The sequence below is a fragment of the Mesoplodon bidens genome, assembly GCF_964165515.1.
Source record: "Mesoplodon bidens genome assembly, chromosome: 1".
Lineage (NCBI taxonomy): Eukaryota > Metazoa > Chordata > Mammalia > Artiodactyla > Ziphiidae > Mesoplodon > Mesoplodon bidens.
In genome coordinates this window covers 215,364,925-215,387,455 of record NC_138176.1, presented here as the reverse complement: position 1 = coordinate 215,387,455, position 22,531 = coordinate 215,364,925, and the positions used below count along the sequence as shown (strand labels likewise).

Genomic DNA, 22,531 nt, shown 5'->3' with positions numbered 1-22,531 from the left:
TTCTCAAGCTTTATTCTTTGCTGTTATTCCAGTCTTCATGGACTGCCGGTAGTTCCTGGTTCGCCATATATGTGTGCTTATGTTTTAGGTATCAGTTTAGACATTACTTCTTCCAAGAAGCCTTTCTTAGCCTGCTCAGGGGTTTAGTAGGAGCCCCTTTTTATATGACCCTATATTAATTGGTGCCTATGAAATCATAACATATTATATATTGCAATTATAATATGGACATAATTTTATACGTATTATAAATTTCTGTTTATATGGCTTCTTCTCAACCCCAACACACACACCCATATGATTTTGAACAGATTGAAGGGACTGATCTGACTCATCTCTCTAGGGGCTAGTGTAGTGCCTGGTATATAACATGTATTCATTATATATATTTTTGAATGAATGAGTGAAGATGGTTTAATATGAGTAAGGCAATTTGAGCCCTCACATGACTTTACAGTTAATAGGTAGACGTATGACATGTGCACACATAACTATAATGCACGATAGAACGATATGTCTGAATAAAGAATTTCAGAGAAAGTAGAATGGGATCAGACTTGTGTTTTGGAAAATTCATCTGCATGAGAGTGTGGAATGTGTCAGAGTGGGTCGAGACAGGAGCTGAGGAGGAAACTGCAGTGGTTTGTAGGAGATGTAATGATTGCTTGATCCTGGAGGCCGTCAGGAGGTACATAAAAGCTCTGCCTTCTTCTGGAAGAGCAGCCGTGACTGAAGAGTAGGCAACAGCCCCAAAGGTAGATATTTTCTGCTTCAGTCTTTTGCCTGTAGCAGTCAGTCATTTAACTATTGTTAGATCTTTCCTTTCATTAGTTTATGGCCCAAGGATGCCAGAGGGAGAGGCAGTGAGGTAACTCTTGGCTTATTTCAATGGATGGCCAGGCTAGCGGTCTGTAGCAAACAGAAGGGGTGTATGTGTGTGGTCATTACATACATGTTGTATGCATAGCTTGTTGTCGCTTAGTGTACTTTTTCTTGGGTTGGGGGTTAACGGTGCATTAGATGAGGGAGGTTCTGGGAAGCACTGATCATGGATGGAGGGGAGAGAGAGCATCTCTCTCCTTTTTTTTTTTTCCTTTATATTCTGAGAAATGGACGGGTAAATCTTCTGGGAATGCCTTCCAACCTGCTTGTTCAGGTGAGAATCTGAAAGGAAGGGCTGGACCGAAGGGCCAGGTTGTGCTTAGGTCTCCAGTGGCTTTCCCTTCAAGACAATGGATCTATTTTGATATATTATATCACTCTCATTTAAGTTGACTGTGTACATTGTGATCATTGTTTCCAAAAGGCTTTAGGAAAATGAGAGACACTCATAATTCATTTGACTGTGATGTCAAGAGCTTAGTTTGCTTTCGTGCCAGGGGTGATTGGGATCCATATGAGCAAATACCCTTCATTCTTTCCGTCTCTAACTCCCAAACTTGCATCTTTACCCACTACCCTAGGAGTCACATAGACCCTTTTGTACATAACATGAATAATTATATCTAGGATTTATTGGTTTTTTCCTGTGCAACATAACTCTTAACCACTTTATCTGTATTAACGCATTTCAGAATCACAACAGTCCTGTGATACAGATACCATTATTAACTTAATTTTACACATGAGAAATATGTGATGCTGAGAGATTAAGTACTTGACCAAAATCACACAGTAAGTGGTAAAACCTCAGGCAATCCTAAATCCTATAGTGGATTTTTTGAATTATAGTTTAGAAAATCATACTCTCCCTAGCCAGGGCAACTGTTAATCTCAGATTTTGATCTATGGGTAGAAGTTACAAATCATCAATTGCTTATGTAGCTCCATTGCTTAGTACGTTAAGGGAACAGTATTAAGACTACAGAAACTACAATGATGATAACAGGTCCTTGTCCTCAGAGAGCTTATAATCTAATTAAGAAATAAGGTGGAAACTTGTGAAAAGTATGCAAGGCAAAACTGCAGTAGTTAAGTAATCACTGAAAGAAATATTACAAGACGTATCACTAGGCTGTGTGCAATTAATTGCCAAACAAATACTTTTGGGAGCCATGTTCTGTGGGAGGCTTCTGGGAAACACCTTGTGGAGGAGTTACAAGTCAGTCAATTTTCCTTTTGGAGGATTTTGCTTGTTTGTTTTGGTTTTTAAAATACTTACTGGATGAACATCTGCTTGTGCCAAATGTGTCTGTGCTATTAATCACAAGATGGATTTTCTTGTGGGTTACATGAATTCTCTTTTATAGAATGAAAATTTCTTTAATTCTTTCTTATATAATGAATTTTTCTTGGAGAAAATATTTTGGCAACAATAGTTTTCCTAATTCTGAGTTTCAAAAGTTTTCCTGGAGAAAGGCATATTAATCAGCTTCTTCTTTCTTCTATGGATAGACTGCAGGTAATGGGAGAAACACCCATGTCTAGTGTTAAAGTTTTCAGTCCTGTTCTCACTTTTACTCTAGAAGAATTCTGCCAATGAATTCACTCTCTCTTCAGGCAGTTTAGAATGTAAGTCCTCCTTTTTAAAAAAAAAAATTGTGCCATCTTCTCTCTGGCAGATAATCCTTTTTTTTTTTTTACGTGTTAGTTATCTTTTTTCTTTTTTAATTGACGTATAGTTGATGTGCAGTATTATATAAGTTACAGGTGTACAATACAGTGATTCACAACTTTTAAAGATTATACTCCATTTATAGTTATTATAGAATATTGACTGTATTTCCTGTGCTGTACAATACATCCTTGTGACTTACTTTATACATAATAGTTTGTTCCTCTTAATCCTGTAAGTCCTCCTTTTTCATGCCTGTGAAGCAGCTGCATTGCTGACTGCACTACACTGGAGAAAGAGGACTGTGCATCGGTGCTAGGGAATGAGTTGAAGCAACGAGGGAAGAGTAGGTGAGCAGATTACTTTAACAGAATTACTAACCCTCACAGAGGTACTAACTCTAACAGAATTACTAACTCTTAGAATCTCATTGCTGCTAGATGGGAGTTTGAGCTCTCACACAGTTACCAGGAGAGGGGGTGATAAACTTTTCCCCTTAATTGAGATAGATATTTATTTCTCTCTAGAGATATTCAAAGTAGAGTAGCTGGGTGGGAGATTTTCAGCTTCTATGCTTTCCATGGTTCACACCATCTCTCTGTTTCCAGGTGATGCCCACATTGGGAGATGTTGATGGCCAGGGACTTCATTTCCCCATCATAAAAACCCATTGCTTCTCAACTATGACTGCAGTTTAAGAGTTTTTTCTTTAAATTCAATATACATTTGAAACCTCTATGTTAAATTTCTTTTGGTGGTAGTAGAGGTCGGGGGAGGAAAATAGGAATATAAATAGGCATGGAAAACAGGCCTAAAGTTGAGAAGGAATGGCATTCCTCAGAGAAAAGAAAAGCAACTCCATAATGAGGGTAGCCTGATGTGATTGGTAACAAGAGTTTGCCAGCTATTTGGATTCAGAGTGGCATGTCCTCAAGGGACTGTCCATATTACTAAGTGCACACAGTTAATATGAAGATCATTTACAATGCAATTTATTAAAAAAAAAGAATGTTACTAAACTCTAGACAACCTAAGAAACTTGTAGTTTTCAGAGAGTGTTCCCATTTCCAGCTTCAGATGATGGTAGGGTTCCTGTTTGTAATTGAAACTAATTAATTTATTCTCAAACTATTCCCAGTTGTCTGTTTCAGGAGCCAAATGGGTTTGCCGAGCCTTGAGGTTTATTTTATAAAGAAATGAAACTATCACTGAATTACCTTTGTGAAGATGGGATGTGGGAACATAGAAAATCTTCGGAATGGAGCCTTGTTTAATTTGGTTTCTGTCTCCTTCCAAAGGTCCTCTGTTGTTTTTCTTGGCCTGAAGCTTAAGGAGAACAAAAATAAAAATCTGTGAATCTAGATCAAAGGTGTTAACCTGAAAAGTAGTATTATGCCTTTGAAGTCCAAATATTTAATACCTTGACTTTTTTTATACTTAACTAAATAGTTGGAGAAATAAAAAAACCAAGTGAGCATTGATAAGGCCTCTAAGACTTTAGTTCTGTTTTAGTTCTATTTTTGAACCTATTCAAAAATAATACACTTGTCATCGGTATATTCAATGGGCTTCTTAGGTCTCTAACTGTAGTAGGAATACAACATAATTGTTAACAATTTGTCCTTGGGGTTTAAACAGACCTGGGCTGAAATTCTAATCACTTATTAGCTGGGAATCACAGGCAAATGACTTAACCTCTTTAATCCTCAGTTTTCACATCTGTGAATTGAAAAATGAACCTTACTCATAGGATGGTTGTGAATGAAAATATAAGAACAATACTAATAATACTGAGTATCGCTGTATTTTAGGCACTTCTATATTTACTACTATGTGTATTACATGTAGTAACTCAAACAAATAATCTGTTTTTTCCCATTACCTGTATTACTTAAAAAAATAAATAACAAAAAAGACAATGCATGTAAAATACTTAGCATCATGCCTGGCTCAAACTATATGCTCAATGCATAGTTATTATATTATAATACTGTATTAGTTGATATAGCTTAACAATAGCTTAACTACCCTTAACAAAATTGCCTTTCACTGGAGGCTTGAGCACCTTAGAGTTACTTAACTTTGAGGAAAGCAGGGCTATAGAAAGACAGGAAGGATTAATGAAATAAAAAGTTCAGTGAGAAATACATCAGTCCAGGGACTTTGGTTTCAGTGTTAGTTTCAGTGGTGACTCTCATCTTGAGAAAGGCTTTTACCATTTGCCCCTTCCCTTTCATCAAACACTAGTAATAAACTCCTGAAAAATGTGAACTCCTGAAAATGTAAACCTTAGGTCCTCCCAGAGGACTTCTGAGACTATATTTAGGAGTTGGCTTTGTTTTATTATTTTTGTCCAAATTTTACATCAATACTGAAATGTGAATGATTGGAAATCCATATTATACTTGTAGAAATTGATGTAATTGTGCTTTTAAATTTAGATTTACCTCAGGACCTCTGTAACTTCTGAGGCTATATTTAGGAGTTGGCTTTGTTTTATTATTTTTGTCCAAATTTTACATCAATACTGAAATGTGGATGATTGGAAATCCATGTTATACTTGTAGAAATTGATGTAATTGTGCTTTTAAATTTAGATTTACCTCAGGACCTCTGTAACTTCTGAGGCTATATTTAGGAGTTGGCTTTGTTTTATTATTTTTGTCCAAATTTTACATCAATACTGAAATGTGGATGATTGGAAATCCATGTTATACTTGTAGAAATTGATGTAATTGTGCTTTTAAATTTAGATTTACCTCAGGACCTCTGTAACTTCTGAGGCTATATTTAGGAGTTGGCTTTGTTTTATTATTTTTGTCCAAATTTTACATCAATACTGAAATGTGAATGATTGGAAATCCATGTTATACTTGTAGAAATTGATGTAATTGTGCTTTTAAATTTAGATTTACCTCAGGACCTCTGTATGGGTTTTGCAAGCCAAAAGAATCCAGGGTCCTCCACATTCAGCTGACCTTATTAGTTGGGAAGCAGGTAAGAGAACAGGAGCCACTTTGGTCTGACTATGATAAGTCAGGGATGTGTCTCTTCAGGGACAGGGAAAGAGAAGTTAGTCCAAACTTCAAACGAGAGGTAAAATCAGTAAGACGATTCTGAGTTGGGTAACAGATCCTGCTTTAAATGAATATTGAACACATATGCTAGAAAACACATGGACCCTTCTGTTAGGGGATGCACCCTACTGATGATACCAGGTACTTGAGTTTGAATATCAAATCATGATGCTCTGCAGTTTTCTTTAGGAGCAGGGATCTCAGAATTCATGTATATTCTTTGGTTACTTCACCTACACATCTTTTGAGAAAGTCTAGACACTGGCTCTGCCCCTAATCTTGGGATGAATGCCATTTAAGTAAATGTTCAGGTAGGACCTTCACTGCAGCAGAGGGAGCAGGTCGTATCCTAAGAGTAGTCATAGTTAACATGTATGGAGTACTTATCATGTGCCAGGCATTGTGCCCAGTACCTTCTTATATACCATCCCATGAAGCCTCTTAATCTCACAGGGTAAGTACTCTAGGTATTTCCGTGAGGAAACCCAGTCTCAGCGAGGTCGAATACCTCCCTCAGAGTCATAGCTCAGAAGTGGCGGAGTGAGGATTCCAGTCCAGAGTGACTAGACTTCAAAACCCAGGCTCTCTCTCCATATGTTGCTCCACATATACCGAAGAATAGCATCCTACGGAGGGGCTGGTTTATTTTCCAAAAATCTTAGCACCTCATATGTCATCCAAGTGCCTCGGTGTCAGAGTAGAACTGATGCTAGTTTCCTGAAGCCACTGGGAACAGTACAATCATTTAAAGCAGGAAGGTATTTTCTGCTGAGATTTCTTTTGTTTCAGTACCACAAGAGAAAAGAATTATTATTACAATTTTTCCTGCTGGAGCTGTCTCTGCAATAGTCAGGTCTAGCTCTAAAACAAGACTATTAATTCCTTCCCAAGCTATTTTTCAACCTTGCAATGTTATTTCCTGATCATTGACATTCGATACTCCAAACAGTGTTGGGAGAGAATCGGGACATAGCAGTTTCCCCAGAAACTGAGGCACAAAGAAGTCTTTGGCAGAAGTCACCAGGTGCCGAAATTTGACTGGGAGAACAGAGGTGCCTATTTCGAATCCTCAGTTCTTCTCCATTGTGCTGGTTTTAGGCAGGTGCTGCCTTAGCGTGGCCCCTGTGCTATGAATCCCCTGAATATCCCATGGTCTTCGTGCCTTACTTTCTTTATATAACTGGGTGGTGGACATGTATGAAGTCTATTCCATTTTCTCACCTTCCAGACACTCCTCAGCACATTGCGGTATGGCTCTGTCCCCAATACTTCCTTAAAATGGCTCTATAGGACGTCATGCAGACCTTCTTATTGCTAAATACAATGAGAGATTCTCAGGCTTTACCTCTGTGTTAATTTTGACAGAGTTGAACACGTACTGCTTGAAACACATTCTCTCTTTGCCCACAGCTGTGTCTACCTTGGTTTGGTTTTCTTACCTCTCTGGCTGCTTCTTTTCAATTTCAGTGTCTTTTGCTCATCCTTTAAATATCGGTGTTCCTTGGGGTTCTACCCTAAGCACTCTTCCTTTTGATTTTGCACACTCTCTGTGCAACCTCAGTCACTCCTCTGGCTGCAGTTATCACCTGTGTGTGGGTGCTTTCTGATTAGGTTGGCTTGGTTCACATTTCTCTCCTGAGGCTTAGCCATGGACATCCTGGTTGCCGATTGATGTCTAACTCTCTCCCCTCCCCAACTCAGCAGGTCTAAACCTGTCCCAGATGGAACTCATCAACTCCATCCTTTCTGCATCAACACCTTCTGGTACAGTAAGTCCCCTACATACAAATGGGTACTGTTCCAGGAGCACGTTTGTAAGTCCAATTTGTTCGTAAGTCCAATAGTTAGCCTAGGTACCCAAGTAACACAATCGGCTATATAGTACGGTACTGTAATAGGTTTATAATACTTTTCACACAAATAATACATAAAAAAACCAACAAACACACACAAAAAAGAAAACATTTTTAATCTTACAGTACCTTGAAAAATACAGTAGTACAGTACAACAGCTGGCATCAGGGGTTGGCATCCAGTGAACAGGCAAGAAGAGTTATGACTGAAGGAGGGAGAGGAGGTGGGAGATGGTAGAGCTGAAGGATCGTCAGCAACAGGAGACGGAGGGCAAGCGGCAATGTCACTCACGCCTGACACTGAGGCCACAGGTTCTGGTTCCTTGCTGGATTCAATTCTATCTACCCTCTTGAAAAAGCGATCCAGTGATGTCTGGATAGTAACTCTTTTTTTCTCGTCATTGATGACACGGTAGCACTGGATTGCATTTTGAATGGCTGCTGCAAACTTCGTGCACCATTCTAAGTTTGGGTCCTGTGCCTCAAAAGCTAACAGTGCCTCCTCACATAAAGAAAATCCCCTTGCCATTTCCCGTGTTGTGAATCTTTTCGGTCCTTCAGTTACTTCTTCCTCTCATCTCTCTTTGTCCTTTCTCTGGGCCTCCAATTCCGGCAGGTCTTCATTAGTAAGCTCCTTGTGTTGCACAGCAGGGAGTTCAGTGTTATTAGAATAAGCAACATCTACCATCTTTTAGCCTTGCTCCACTCAATTATTTTCACTTTTGTTTCCATCGTCATTGCTTGGCGCTTCTTAGCAGTACCAGCTACATCACTGCTGCTTTTACGCTTGCTTCTGGACATCCTGGGCTTGAAATAAGGATACTGTACTACTGTGCTCTATACAGTACTGTACAGTAAAGTACACAAAAGCACAACCACTTGTAGAGGATGCACACACATGACCATGTACGCCAGACATGTGAACTAACTTATGTGATTGGACATGCGAATGCACGTTCGCCTCTTTGAAAGTTCGCAACTTGAAGGCTCATATGTAGAGGACTTACTGTAATCCTGTCTTGTCAGTCTCAGTGATCAGTGTCACCATCCACTCCGCTGACGAAGCTGAAAAACGGGATGTTATTCTTGAGTCCTCTCTCTCTCTACTTCCCATGTCAAACGCGCATAAGTTGTGTCACAATAGCTTGAATACTGCTTACTTAATAGCTCTAAATTCCAGTGTTCTCTTTAGTGTAGGGGGGATAATTTTATCTACTTCGTGGGATTGTTGTGAGATTTAATTAGATACAGATCTTGCATTCTGTTTGGGCCTGGCGTTATGCTGCCCATGGCATTCCATGCTGCCCCATGTCCTATCTTTCACATTGCTGCCAGATTTATATCCCAAGTACATGAATCTTATCATTTCACCATCTTCAAATGGCTTCTAATTACTGTTAGAATAAAATCTAAACTTCTTGCCTGGTATTTAAGGCCCTGCAGTACCTACCCTTACCCCCCATATTTCTCCAACTTTATTTCTCCTTTTTTCTTCACATCTCATCTTAGATGTTGTTTTCTCCAGGAATCCTTGGACAATCCCATTCCTTTAGGGTAGGTTAGTTATTCTGTCTTCTTCACATTCATGGATCCTACCCTAGCACCTACCAGGCCATACTGTAATTACTTTTTTTAAAAAATCTGGACCCTGTACTAGTCTGTGATATCTATTGTGAGGTTAGGGACTGGGTTTATCTCAGTCACCTTCTTTATTCCTGTAACTAGCATAGTGTCTAGCATATAGTAGGTATTCAGGAAGTATTTGTTAAATGAATGAATAACTTCAACCTTTTACAATAAATTTTACACCAATATAACTTTTAAAATTATTTCAGTCAACCTAGATGTCTCATTTAGTTCAAAGTAAGCCAGCAATCCATTTATTTGATGCAGACACATTAATAAAAAAATAGTAGAAAAGAAATAGTATGTTAAAATTGAACCTGTGTGTCATATCAGTAGAAGGAAATAATTAAGTTCTTATTCCTTCTAATTTCTGAAATTTTTAGAGTTCTTTGGTCATAATTTAGACTCAGATTTTCTCCATAGCCTATAGCTGTAATTTTTATGGCAACTTGGAAACATTGATGTCAGTATTAGTTTATTTGTAATATCAGGGCTCTACTGAGTTGATGCCGGGTAAGTTTTATAGAATGAGCAAGGCAACTTGTGACTAGAAAATTTGATTCTTCAGAGTTCCTAGTAAATAAGTCTCAGGTTATCAATTTGTATTTCTCAGAATTATATTCAGTCACTATGTGCTAGTTTCTTATCTTCTTTCATTCCCTGCCCTTTCCTTAATCTATCATGTTAGTGATTGTTATAAGTTGAATGACTTACGTGTCTGAAGCTTTGCTAGGAGTTGAGGAAGATACGAAATAATACATCCTTCCTCTCTAGATGTTCATGATCTTATTAAAGAGATATCCATTTTCACGAGCAGATGGTTAATACGAGAAAGCACACAGTAAGTGCTAAACATGCAAATCCTATGGGTCGGGGAATCTGGAGAGCATAGCAATATTAAGTAGAGGCAGTGGGGGCCAAATATAGGACAGATAGAAGTTGGATACTTTGAGAGGAGGTATCTCAGAATTCTAGGTAGGGCTCATGGGGCATGCAAAGTCACAGTGAAGGTAAAATAGAAGGCATTAGAACTGCTTGGTTAAAACAGTTTAAGGATGCTTTTGGTGGAGAGCAAAAGGAGGAAGGAAGGTTGGGGACAGATAATTCTTCAGTGTTAGGTCTTTAGACTCTTGGCAGAAGGAAAGTGTTTTTTTGGTGTGTGTGTTGGGGGCCAGTTTGAGCAGAAGATTGACAATGGCAATATTTCAGTAGAAATAGTCTGGTGTGTGGGGTGAGTAAGGATAAACAAGATGAGACATGTATTGGGTAAGGTTAGTTAGAAGTTCCCAACTTGTCAGTTAAATGTAAGGACCCATCTGTCATTCTTATGCTCTAGGCCAAACCTGTTGGTCTCAGGACCCTTTTGTACTCTTAAAAATTATTGAGGACCCCAATATACTAAAGTACATGTGGTTTATATCTATTGATATCTACCATTATAGAAATTAATGTTAAGAAAAATTTAAAATATTTGTTTAACCTATAAAAAATAACAGTAATAAGGCCATACCATGTTAACCTTGTTTTTTAAATGAAAAATAACTGTATTTACCATGACAAAAAATTAGTGAGAAGAATGGCATTGTCTTACATTTTTTCAAATCTCTAATGTCTGGCTTAGTAGAAGATAGGCGAATTCTCATATGTGCTTCTGTATTCCATCTGTTGTGACATGTTATTTAGCCTCTGGAATATCCATTGTTCACTCATGAAAGAATGAGAGTGAAAAAGGAAAATGCAGTTTTAGCATTATTATGAAAATCATTTTGACCTTGCATTTTCTCTGGCAGGGTCTTAGTAACCCCTGGGCGGGGTGGGGGTGGGGGTCGGGGGGGTGGTCCCTGGACTGCACTTTGAGAACCACTGTGCCAAAGGGTTGTGATATGATTGGGTCTGTGATGGACAAGGTCATTCCACGTATGCAGAGGTTAGATGACTTTGAGGATGAGCTCACTTCTGTGGCATCTGCCCCAGCCTTGAGTTGGAGAAAGGGCAAGCCTTCCACACTTTATCTCCCAGGGGACTTAGTGGGGAGCCCTTGGTGAGAGCAAGGCCAAAAGACCTTTTGGTCTTGGCAGCAAATGGGAGGAGGCCTAGGGGACTATCTTGCTGGTGATGGAAAGCAGGGTGGCCCCAGCCCCTGGAGCCAGGTCAGGATCATGAAGTCAAAAATCCAGATTATTTGTGCTCTGACACCACACCAGGCTTCTGGGGGTGAGAGAGCCTTGGAAACTGCACGTAGAGGGGGGGCAGGGCTGAGAACCTTGTCAGTAGCTGTGGTCATCAGAAAATGTTGTAAATCTCTTTTAAAGAGTGTATCACAGCTTTTAAAATTTCTTTTTCTTTAGTAAAAATTAAAAAAAATTCCAGCCTGTCTTAATTGTGTTTGGAGGAACCTGTAAAAAGATTGGAAAAGCCTGATGATTTAACTTTATTTTCTTAATTAAAATAGGAATACATGCATGTTGTCTAAAACTTTGGCAAATATAGAGAAGCAGAAAGGAAAAAACAAAAAAAATCATCCATAATTTCACCACCAGAGGTAAACACTGTTAACATTTTGAAGCATGTTATCTCCAGACTTTTTTTTAACATCTTTATTGGAGTATAATTGCTTTACAATGGTGTGTTAGTTTCTGCTTTATAACAAAGTGAATCAGTTATCCATATACATATACCCCATATCCCCTCCCTCTTGCGTCTCCCTCCCACCCTCCCTATCCCACCCCTCTAGGTGTACACAAAGCACTGAGCTGATCTCCCTGTGCTATGTGGCTGCTTCCCACTAGCTATCTATTTTACATTTGGTAGTGTGTATATGTCCATGCCACACTCTCACTTCGTCCCAGCTTACCCTTCCCCCTCCCTGTGTCCTCAAGTTCATTCTGTACGTCTGCATCTTTATTCCTGTTGTGCCCCTAAGTTCTTCAGAACTTTTTTTTTTTTTTTTAGATTCCATATATATGTGTTAGCATACTGTATTTGTTTTTCTCTTTCTGACTTACTTCACTCTGCATGACAGACTCTAGGCCCATCCACCTCACTACAGATAATTCAATTTCGTTTCTTTTTATGGCTGAGTAATATTCCATTGTATATATGTGCCACATCTTCTTTATCCATTCATCTGTCGATGGACACTTAGGTTGCTTCCATGTCCTGGCTATTGTAAACAGAGCTGCAATTAAGAAAATATTTGCAAATGAAGCAACTGACAAAGGATTAATCTCTAAAATTTACAAGAAGCTCATGCAGCTCAATATGAAAAAAACAAACAACCCAATCCAAAAATGGGCAGAAGACCTAAATAGACATTTCTCCAAAGAAGACATACAGATTGCCAACAAACACATGAAAGGATGCTCAACATCACTAATGTGATGCAAATCAAAACTACAATGAGATATCACCTCACACCAGTCAGAATGGCCATCATCAAAAAATCTACAAACAGTAAATGCTGGAGAGGGTGTGGAGAAAAGGGAACCCTCTTGCACCGTATCTTCAGATTTTATTTAACCTTATTTAGAACAGTGGTATCATTCTATACATATTGTTTTGTAATAATCTGTTTTTTCCCTTATCAGTGTATCATAAAATAAATCATTTTCTCCTTTAAATAATATATCCAGGAAAGGCTCTTTTTGTCTGCTCTTAAGGAAGAGCTTTGAGAATGTGTATAAGCACATGTGTGTGTGCACGCCTGTGTACGTTGTGGGAGGGACTCTATCTGCACCATAGTGGCTTCAGTAAGAACTGTAAGGAAATCTGTGGGAAAAATGGAAGAACAAATCTTGGGGAAACAGAGCTGGGATCACTTGATTAGCCACCTTTTACACCTTAGAAGATCATCTTTCTAGAATGTTCTTTGCTCAAACCTTAGAAAACTCTTTTATCATGGTGAAGTAATCATGAGTAAACTTTAAAGAGGAAATTAATTGGGAAAAAGTTCAAGAGAAAGTTGGTAGAGGATGATTGAGCACATATATATGTGTTGCAAGAGCCAGGCGGTTTGGAAGCGGTATGCGAGTTCCTTGTCACTGCGGTTGGGTAGTTCCATTGTTGTGTCAGTAACAAACCTGGAAGTGATGCCCACGGTCACTCCCACTTTGCCACTCCTGTTGCCAGAGTGGAGCATTTAAATCACCAATTCCTTGACGTTGTGTAGTCACCCCTGAAGGGGAAAGTTAATGGGACACTTCACTGGTTTCAGGGTCAGAAATGGCCTCCCAATTGTTAAACTCAAACCACCCTTTTAAGCTTTAAGTACTTAAATTGTTCTCTTGGGATATTTGTCCAGTTGCCATATTTGAAACATTCTTGTGTACACTTCATCTTCTTTTGCTTTTATACTTTTTTTGCTTTTATATCATTTTGTTTAGTTTACTACTATGAACTTAAACAGGTTTTGCAATTGGTTTTAAAAATTACTGTGAAGACAAGTGAGGGGTTCATTCATTCATTTACTAAGTTGTTCATTCAACAAGTATTTACTAAGCCCTGCTGTGGGCCAGGCATACAGTATTATATTGTTAGTATTATCATTAATAAATACTAAGGTGGATATGAGCTCAAGGATTCCAGAAGTTTCTTTCCCATTACATAATGATTTTGGATCTTCATCTTTTCCTCTTCCTAATACACTCTTAACAATCTGAGACCAGTTCCTTGCCTCGTAGTTGTATGGTTATATGATGGTAGCTTAGAAGGATGAAGCAACATGTTGGCTTCTCTGCTTGAAATGCAAGAATACTGGGTTTAAAAAAGTTTGTGTGACTCAATTACTTGACAACCCAGAAAAACTGACAGGACTTGATATTTCACTCTAATTTTGATCGTCACTGAGTCTAAATGCATCAGGAGAGCTCTCTCTCCCTTCCTTGAGAGCTCAGCCATACCTGTAGCAGTGGCCTTATTAGGAAGGTGAGATGCTCAGCTTCCACAGAATCACAGTCCGTGCAAAACAGAATCTGAAACCATCTCTGGGGTGACCTTTGAGTGGGATGATATTTCATTTGTGGCGTAGTGTGAAGGCCTAGGCTTAATGGGTACGGGATCAGATGGTCTTATTGCTTTGTATTATTTAGTGGATGCCATTTGACTAGACAGCCAAGTAGAGAAGACAGCCCATGTGTTGGGAAAAGGAAGAAGGGTGGAGAAGCTGATCTTTTTGTTTTCACACAGGTTCTGGACGTAACATCCCTTTGCTAGCTTTAAAAATGTCTTTTAAATAATTACTTTATATATCAATTAGGATTCTTTCATTTCTAAGTAAAAGAAACTTAAGTGAAATTAGCTGAAGTCAAAAAGGAAATTCATTGGCTCAGGTAACTGAAGATTCCAGGGGCAGAAGCAGCTTTAGGCACAGATGTCTCCAGGGGATTAGTGATGGTATTGGATACCTGCCTTTCTCTGCTTATTAGTTCACCTTCTTTCACATGGTGGAAAAGTGGCCTAAGGAGCCCATAGACTTCTAGCAATCCTAGTGGAAGAAGATTTCTTCAATAGCTCCACCAGAGAGTGAACAAGTGTGGGTCCTATGTTCCCTGGTCAGCCCCAACTAAATCACATAGAGGGAGGCTCCCATCACAGGCAGGTGGTCTGTTACTGGATGATGGGGAAGGAGTCTCAGGCAGGCAAAAATGATAAGCATTCACTGGCCTTAATTATTTATGTTTTGGGCTTATCTCACTCTGTCTTATTTTCTGGCTCCCCTTCCTGCTTTTGCACAAATTATACGTGTATTCCCAAAGTTTTTCTCCTCTTTCTATACTCTCTCTCCTGATGATCTCCTCCACTCCCACTTAACTGCTATCTCCTTACAGAAGACAGCCACATCCTTCTCTCTGGCCTCTAGCTGTCTCAGAAAGCTCACTCATCATTTCCATCCGGTGTCCCACAGGCACCACTGCAACTTTAAATGTCTAAAATGAAACTTGCCACCATCCTCCGAAATGCCTTTCTTTTCCTAGGTTCTCTAATCACACCAGTAGCAATATCCTCTTTCTACTTTCCTGGAATTCTAACCTCAAAGTTAGAATTTTTTGACTATTTCCTCTGCATATTATTTCTGCTTTATATGAACTCTCATAGTTCTTTATAATTACTTTATCACTTTCTCTCTGGTTTTATAGATACTGGTGTATCTGATTTCTTTCTGCTGAAATTATTTTGGTTTCTTGATGGAAGGTATGACGACTTATTTATCTTTGTACTATTTCTTTCTTTGTTGTCACCCTCCACCTTCCACTTCTTCCATCAATGTCATACACAGAATTTTATGATGCAGTAAATACTTGTTGAATGAAGGAAAGAATTTATGTGATGTGTAGTATAATTACATGGTTATTATACTTGGTATTGTTAAAGAAAACCAGAGTCTGACAGTAAGGTAATAAAAACAGATTTTATTCAAGAACTATTGCAATAGGGGAAAAGGGACCTCAGTATAGAACTGGGCTCAGTTCTGAATACATCATGGACAAGTGGGGATGTATAGCCAAGGAACAGAGTGGGGGTCAGTGGATGGGAAATTACTAAGAGGAAACATCAGAGGTAGGGAGGGAGTTTGGTTAAATAGACCTAACAGGATTCCTGCTGAAGCCAGGGTAATCAGATATCAGGGTGAGGAATGAAGAATTTGACCAGATATTGAGGATATTAAGATAATATCAGATATTAAGCCTAGGGGATTTTCTCTAAACAGACTTGGCAGGATTCTTGCTAAAACTGGGCAGTGCCAGCCCTACAAGGATGGACGCAAGGCCGAAGTCTAGAGGACTTAGAAGAACCTGACTAAAGCTTAGTCAAGTAGAAAGCCTGTGTAATTATCTACACTGTGTAATCTCAAATCTTGCCTAACTCCTTGGCATTTATTATAAACAGATTTCCACTGTATAAAATGTTGAGGGAGGAATTTTCCCTAATCATTTAACCTTCCCCTGTCCTCACTGTTCAGGCCTTGGGCACTCATCCTGTTTGTCTCTGCTCTGGGAAGCACTGCCCTTTCTTAGACAATTGCTTTCTTTGCGTCAGGTTCAACTCTGTTAAATCAAAGCATAATAAAAACCAATATTGTTTAAAGCCAAATAGGGTGCAGTATAAAACTATTTGCATTCCACTTGCTGGTAGATAGCTATTTAATTTAACTAATTAGTTAATTAATTTTCACTCATAACTTCACTCCTTTATTTTCATTTATTTTTTAAATTAAAAGGTAGTTGACGTACAATATTATGTTAGTTTTAGGTGTCCTATGTAGTGATTTGACATTTGTAGACATTATAAAATGATCACCGTGATAAGTAGTAAACCATCTGTCCCCACACAAAGTTATTACAATATTATTGACCATGTTCCTTAAGTTGTATATTACAACTCCATGGCTAATTTATTTCATAACTGGAGGTTTGTACCTCTTAATCCCCTACACCTAATTCACGCCCCCCCCAACCCCCTTTCTGGCAACCACTGTTTGTTTTCTGAAGGTAGATCGCTAATTTAAATAAGGCAGGCCTGTCATTAATTCAGTTTTGTCACACTATTAGTAGTCCATCCTCATTCTAAAATCATAAAGCAAGGCCTAGAGTTTTGTCATCTCTCTACCTTTTTGTTCTTTCTGAACAGATCATCAAGACTCTCAGCTATCTTTCAATATTGAGTATATATTCCTTGATCGCATTGTTTTTTGTTTTTCCCTAACTGTATGTAGGACAGTGTCTTTAATGATGTACAATGGGCAGTCTGGGCATCCTTAAGGATAGTGACTTTAAAACTGTTGACTGCCATTTATAGTAAAAAATGAACTTTATATTGTGGTCCAGTATACATGTGCATGGTATGTATAAAGTGTAACTGAAGCAAAAATTTGACTAAGCAATACTTACTCCTGTTATGTGTGATACACTCTGTGGTTTCTATTATATTGCTTTTTACTTACTTACAAAATGCTCTCTGTGATGTTTTAAGTGGATTTTCTGATCCACTAATGGGTCACAGTTAGAGTCTAAAAGGAACTGCTTAACAGTCATCAAGTTTTAGGAAGTCTTAGATTGTTCATTCTGAGAAGACTTTTGCAAATTATCTATGGGCAGCATCCCTTTTCCTCCTATTTTGGAGTTGGAGGAACTTCCTTGCAGGGAAACAGTGCTGCTTTGTATTTTCACTTCTACACCTATTTATTCCTGGAATCATGCAGTGGGGCAGGTGAGCCACACGGACTCTGTAATTTTTTTTTTTTTTTTGGCAGCACTGCACAGCTTGCAGGAATCTTAGTTCTCCAACCAGAGATTGAACCTGGGCCCTTGGCAGTGAAAGCATGGAGTCCTAACCACTGGACCGCCAGGGGATTCCCTGGACTCTGTAACTTTTGAGCCTAGCATTTATGCTCCTGGGTGTCTTCACAGTAATGAATAAACTACACCGACTTTCTCTCCCCCAGTTGGCTATCAAGCTATTTTCTCCCTCCATTGGTTCATTATCCCTTATTCTTGGTCTTAGGGAAGTCTGTTAACAGAGCATTGAGTGTTGTCTCCTACTCTAGGGATGGCACACGGCTATCATTGTCACGAACCCAAAGGAGAGTTTAGGTTCAGTAAAGAACAGTTTTAGGCACATTCTTAGACATTACAAAAATGGTGTGTACGTGTGTATTTTCTTTAAGGCAATTGAATTCTTACCTTTTGACAACTCCATACAATTTGATGTATCTGATGTTTTTCATCTTTCCTTCATAATCAATAGTGATCTTTTACCAAAACTTACACTTTTAATTTGATTGTTTCTGTTGTGAGGGGAATTATAGCACTTTATGATGAAACAGTTAACAACAACTTTTGAGTTCTTGGTACGGTTCATAGTGTATCAGTGACTTTGGGCTTCTTTAACAAAATACTGTAGCCTGGGTGGCTCAAACAAGAGAAATTTATTTTCTCACAGACTGGAGACTGCAAGTCCAAGATCAAGGTGCCAGAAGGGTTGGTGTCTGGTAAGAGCTGTCTCCTTGGATTGCAGATGGCTGCTTAAGACAAGGTGTCTCTTCTTATGAAGCCACTAATCCAGTTGGAGCAGGGCCTTGCCCTCATGACTTTATCTGACACTAATTACCTTCCAAAAGCCCCATAACCAAATATCATCACATTGGATGTTAGTGCTTCAATATATACATTTGCGGAGGACACAATCCAGTCCAGAGTACAAAGCTAAGGTCTTCGTGGGGTTTAAATATTGGCTGAAGTATACAAAGAAACGTTCTTTGCAGTTATTAAAGATAGACTTTTTTCTTTGAGTGAATGGGTATTTTTCATACTCTATAATTCTTATAACATATATTAGCAATAGTAACACATTTAATTTCTTTTATAGTCTTCTTAATAATGCAAGTATATAGAAGAAAGTTTACAGTTAAAATATGCCCAAGAGTAAAATGGTACTTTTAAAAAGTTATTTCTGCAGAGAACTTTTTTCTAATGCAGATTCTATTCCTTATTAACAGTTAAATGAACTTCTAAACAGCCTAGCACCATTATAATATAGAAACATTGTAATATAGAAAAGCTACCCGCCATCATTGAGAATAATAGATATTATAGCAAGCAACAATTTGTTCTAAAGACATATTTTAAAACAACTTTTTTTTTTTTTTTTTTTTCTTTTTGCGGTATGCGGGCCTCTCACTGTTGTGGCCTCTCCCGTTGCGGAGCACAGGCTCCAGACGCGCAGGCCCAGAGGCCATGGCTCACAGGCCCAGCCGCTCCGCGGCATATGGGATCCTCCCAGACCGGGGCACGAACCCGTATCCCCTGCATCGGCAGGCGGACTCTCAACCACTGCGCCACCAGGGAGGCCCTAAAACAACTTTTATGTATTGAGGTTACTATTGCAGTCCAGGATGGATGAACTTCTTAACCATGAAGTTGTAAGGGAACCAGGTGTGTTTGTCTACAAGAAACGCTATACAGAGCTACTCCAATAGCCTCCACAAAATACCTATTCAAACTGAGGAAAAACAGAGATGGGAGATTGAGGATATAGAATTGTTTTAAAGCTCTTTGTGTGAATTGCTGTTGGTCCACTGATAATATATGTATTTTAACATTTTTATTGGAGTATAATTGCTTTACAAGGTGTGTTAGTTTCTGCTTTATAGCAAAGTGAATCAGCTATACATATACATACATCCTCATATCTCCTTCCTCTTGCGTCTCCCTCCAACCCTCCCTATCCCACCCTTCTAGGTGGTCACAGAGCACGGAGCTGATCTCCCTGTGCTATGCAGCTGCTTCCCACTAACTATTTTACATTTGGTAGTGTATATATGTCCATGTCACTCTCTCACTTCGTCCCAGCTTACCCTTCCCCCTCCCTGTGTCCTCAAGTCCATTCTCTACATCTGCATCTTTATTCCTGTCCTGCCGCTAGGTTCTTCAGAACCTTTTTTTTTTTTTTTAGATTCCATATATATGCGTTAGCATACTGTATTTATTTTTCTCTTCCTGACTTACTTCACTCTGTATTACAGACTCTAGGTCCATCCACCTCACTACAAATAACTCAGTTTCATTTCTTTTTATGGCTGAGTAACATTCCATCGTATATATGTGCCACATCTTCTTTATCCATTCATCTGTTGATACATTTTTATAGTGACTTTTTGTAGAAGAGGTAGTGTTGGTCTTCCCGGTTGGCACAGTGGTTAAGAATCCGCCTGCCAATGCAGGGGACACGGGTTCCAGCCCTGGTCTGGGAAGATCCCACATGCTGCGGAGCAACTAAGCCTGTGCGCCACAACTATTGAGCCTGTGCTCTAGAGCCTGTGAGTCACAACTAGTGAAGCCCGCATGCCACAACTACTGAGCCCACACGCCTAGAGCCTGTGCTCTGCAACAGGAGAAGCCACCACAATGAGAAGCCTGCACACCACAACGAAGAGTAGCCCCCACTTGCCACAACTAGAGAAAGCCCGTGCGCAGCAACAAAGACCCAACACAGCCAAAAATAAATAAATTAAAAAAAAAAAGAGGTAGTGTTATGTGTCTAGAGGAAATAGTCCGTGCCTCTTTATAGTATCTTTGCTTGCAGCCTTTTACTATGTTGACACATATATGGTTACTTTGTTTCTTCTATTTCAGTGTTTATCTGCGGAAGAGATCTTTTCCCTTCATGGCTTTTCAAATGCTTCGCAGATTACCAGCTCAGACTTCTCTGTCATCTGTCCAGCAGTCTTACAGCAATTGAACTTTCACCCTTGCGAAGATCGGTCCAAACGCAAAACAAAACCAAGTCTTTCAGAGGGTATGTTGCAAGGTTTTTCTCCCATTTGTTTGAAAACTCTGTGAGCTAGTCTAAAATGAAATTAAGATGCTTCTTTTTCTGCTTTATTGCTCTTAATTAATCTACATAGAATCCCTTGGTAAAAAATACTTATATTCTGGAAGTCTTTAGAATAAGCATAATTAGAACTCATTTAAGCTCCAGAAGTTATGCTCTTTTTTTTATGGAGTCAAAATTTTACTTGGTACCAATGGAAAATTTTATAAAATTCAGTTCTTGATTTTAAGCAATACATGTTTTATGTTGTGTATATTGGATGGCACATTCACTATTTGGGTCATAATTGATCAATTTCCATTACGTTGTACTTATCATATTATTTTAAAACCTGTCAATGTATCTGTCATTGTCAGTAAAGAGATAAGGGAACTAGTGTGGTTCTAAATTAAATCTTAAGGTACTGAGTTATTACTGCCTTAATTTTCATAAATAAAAGAAATTCCAGTGACTCTTTTAAGTGCTTATAGTGGTGTTGCCATAGACGTTGTAAAGAAATTTTTAAATATAAGAAAGTAAGTGTATTCTTACTGTATAGTCCACATACTTAATTAAACAGGTAGAAGAGTTCTGTCACCAATGAGATAAATCAGTTGCTGAGGGGCAATTTGTTGGTATTCCCAAATGGTTACCTGCCCCACATGAGTATTTTAATTCTCATTTTTTGGGTTCCTTTATTTCTGTGCATTAAGCATTCAGTAGTGAACAAGAAGAAAAATTCCCTGCCCTCTTAGGGCTTACCATGTAGCGAAGAAAAGAAATAGGAAACATTTATACAAACAAGCAAATAAATTATATAATTTCAGAGTGATAAATGCTATGAAGAAGATAAAGTAGGTAAAGGGTAGGAGATGGTGGGTGAGTGTGATTTTAGATGGGTCAAGGGAGGCCTCCCTGATGAGATTACATTTGAACAGAGTCCTGACTGAGGAGAGGGAGAGGGCCATGGCTAGATCTTCTCTGGGGGACAGCATTCTTGGTCCAGGGAACAGCAGCCTAAGCTTGGTTTGGGGATGAGCTTGACATGTGTAAGGGACAGCGAGAAAGCGTGTGTGTCTGGAGCACAGTGAGCGGGAAGGAGAGTAGGAGATGGTAGCCAGGGGCCAGATAGGGAGGGCTTGTAAGGTGTGGAAAACTGATTGAATTTTATTCTGAATGTGGTATGAAGACACTGTAGGGTTCTAAACAGGGGAGTGATGTGATTTTATTTGGATTTGTAATAGATTATTCTACCTGCAGTTTGAAGAATAAATTGTTAAGGGGCAAGAGTAGAAGCAAGGAGATGGGGTCAGGGGGCTATTGCCAGGGTTGGTGCTCAGCTTGATGGGGGCTTGGTCTAAGGTGGGAGTGGAGAAGTAAGGAGGTCTGGTCAGATTCAGGATGGATTTTGGAGACTGTGCTAATGTGGTTCGCCTCTGCGCTGGATGTGTGGGAGGGAAAGATGAATCCAAGTTTAAGCCAGAGAAACTGCATAGATGGTTGCACCATATCCTGGGATGGACAAGACTGGGGAAGGAGCACTTTGTTGTGGAGGAAGTGAGTGGTGAGGACCAAGAGTATAATTTTTGACATGGTTAGTCCGAGACATTGATGTAGACCCACAAGGGGACATGTCCAGTAGGCAGTGGCACACACATATTTGGATTTCAGAGAATAGTCGAGGCTAGAGATTTGTCATCTCAGAGATGGTGTTTGGAGCCACTGGTCTGAGTGAGCACATCTAATGTGAATATAGATGGCGAATATAAAGAGAGGAAAGATGAAGAAGAAAAGGGAAGCCTCAACAAAGGGAGTGCCTATTTTATTGGGCTGGCCAAAAAGTTTGTTTGGGTTTTTCTGTAACATGAAAAACATGAACGAACTTTTTGGCCAGCCCGATACTAACTTTTGGATTCCTCTGTGTATACATGAGCATTTTAATCTCACTATATATGAATAAAAGGGATAACAACAAAGACAAAAATAACGATAACAGCCAACTTTTATGTAGTCCTTTCTATAACCGATACTTTTCCAAGTTCTTTCATATGTTAACTCAATTAATCTTTGCACAACTATATGATGGAACAACTATTCCCATTTTACAGCCAAGG

At 39.0% G+C, this 22,531-nt stretch overlaps 1 protein-coding gene across 2 annotated transcripts in view; it reads left to right on the top strand.

Moving 5' to 3' along the window:
* SLC39A8 (solute carrier family 39 member 8) overlaps window positions 1-22,531 on the top strand; it is a 74,636-nt gene that overhangs the window by 5,374 nt on the left and 46,731 nt on the right. For both annotated transcript variants that reach the window (XM_081243493.1, XM_081243494.1), the window contains exon 3: window positions 20,240-20,402. In XM_081243493.1, the coding sequence (XP_081099619.1) occupies window positions 20,240-20,402 (163 nt within the window). The remainder of the gene's footprint in view (window positions 1-20,239; window positions 20,403-22,531) is intronic.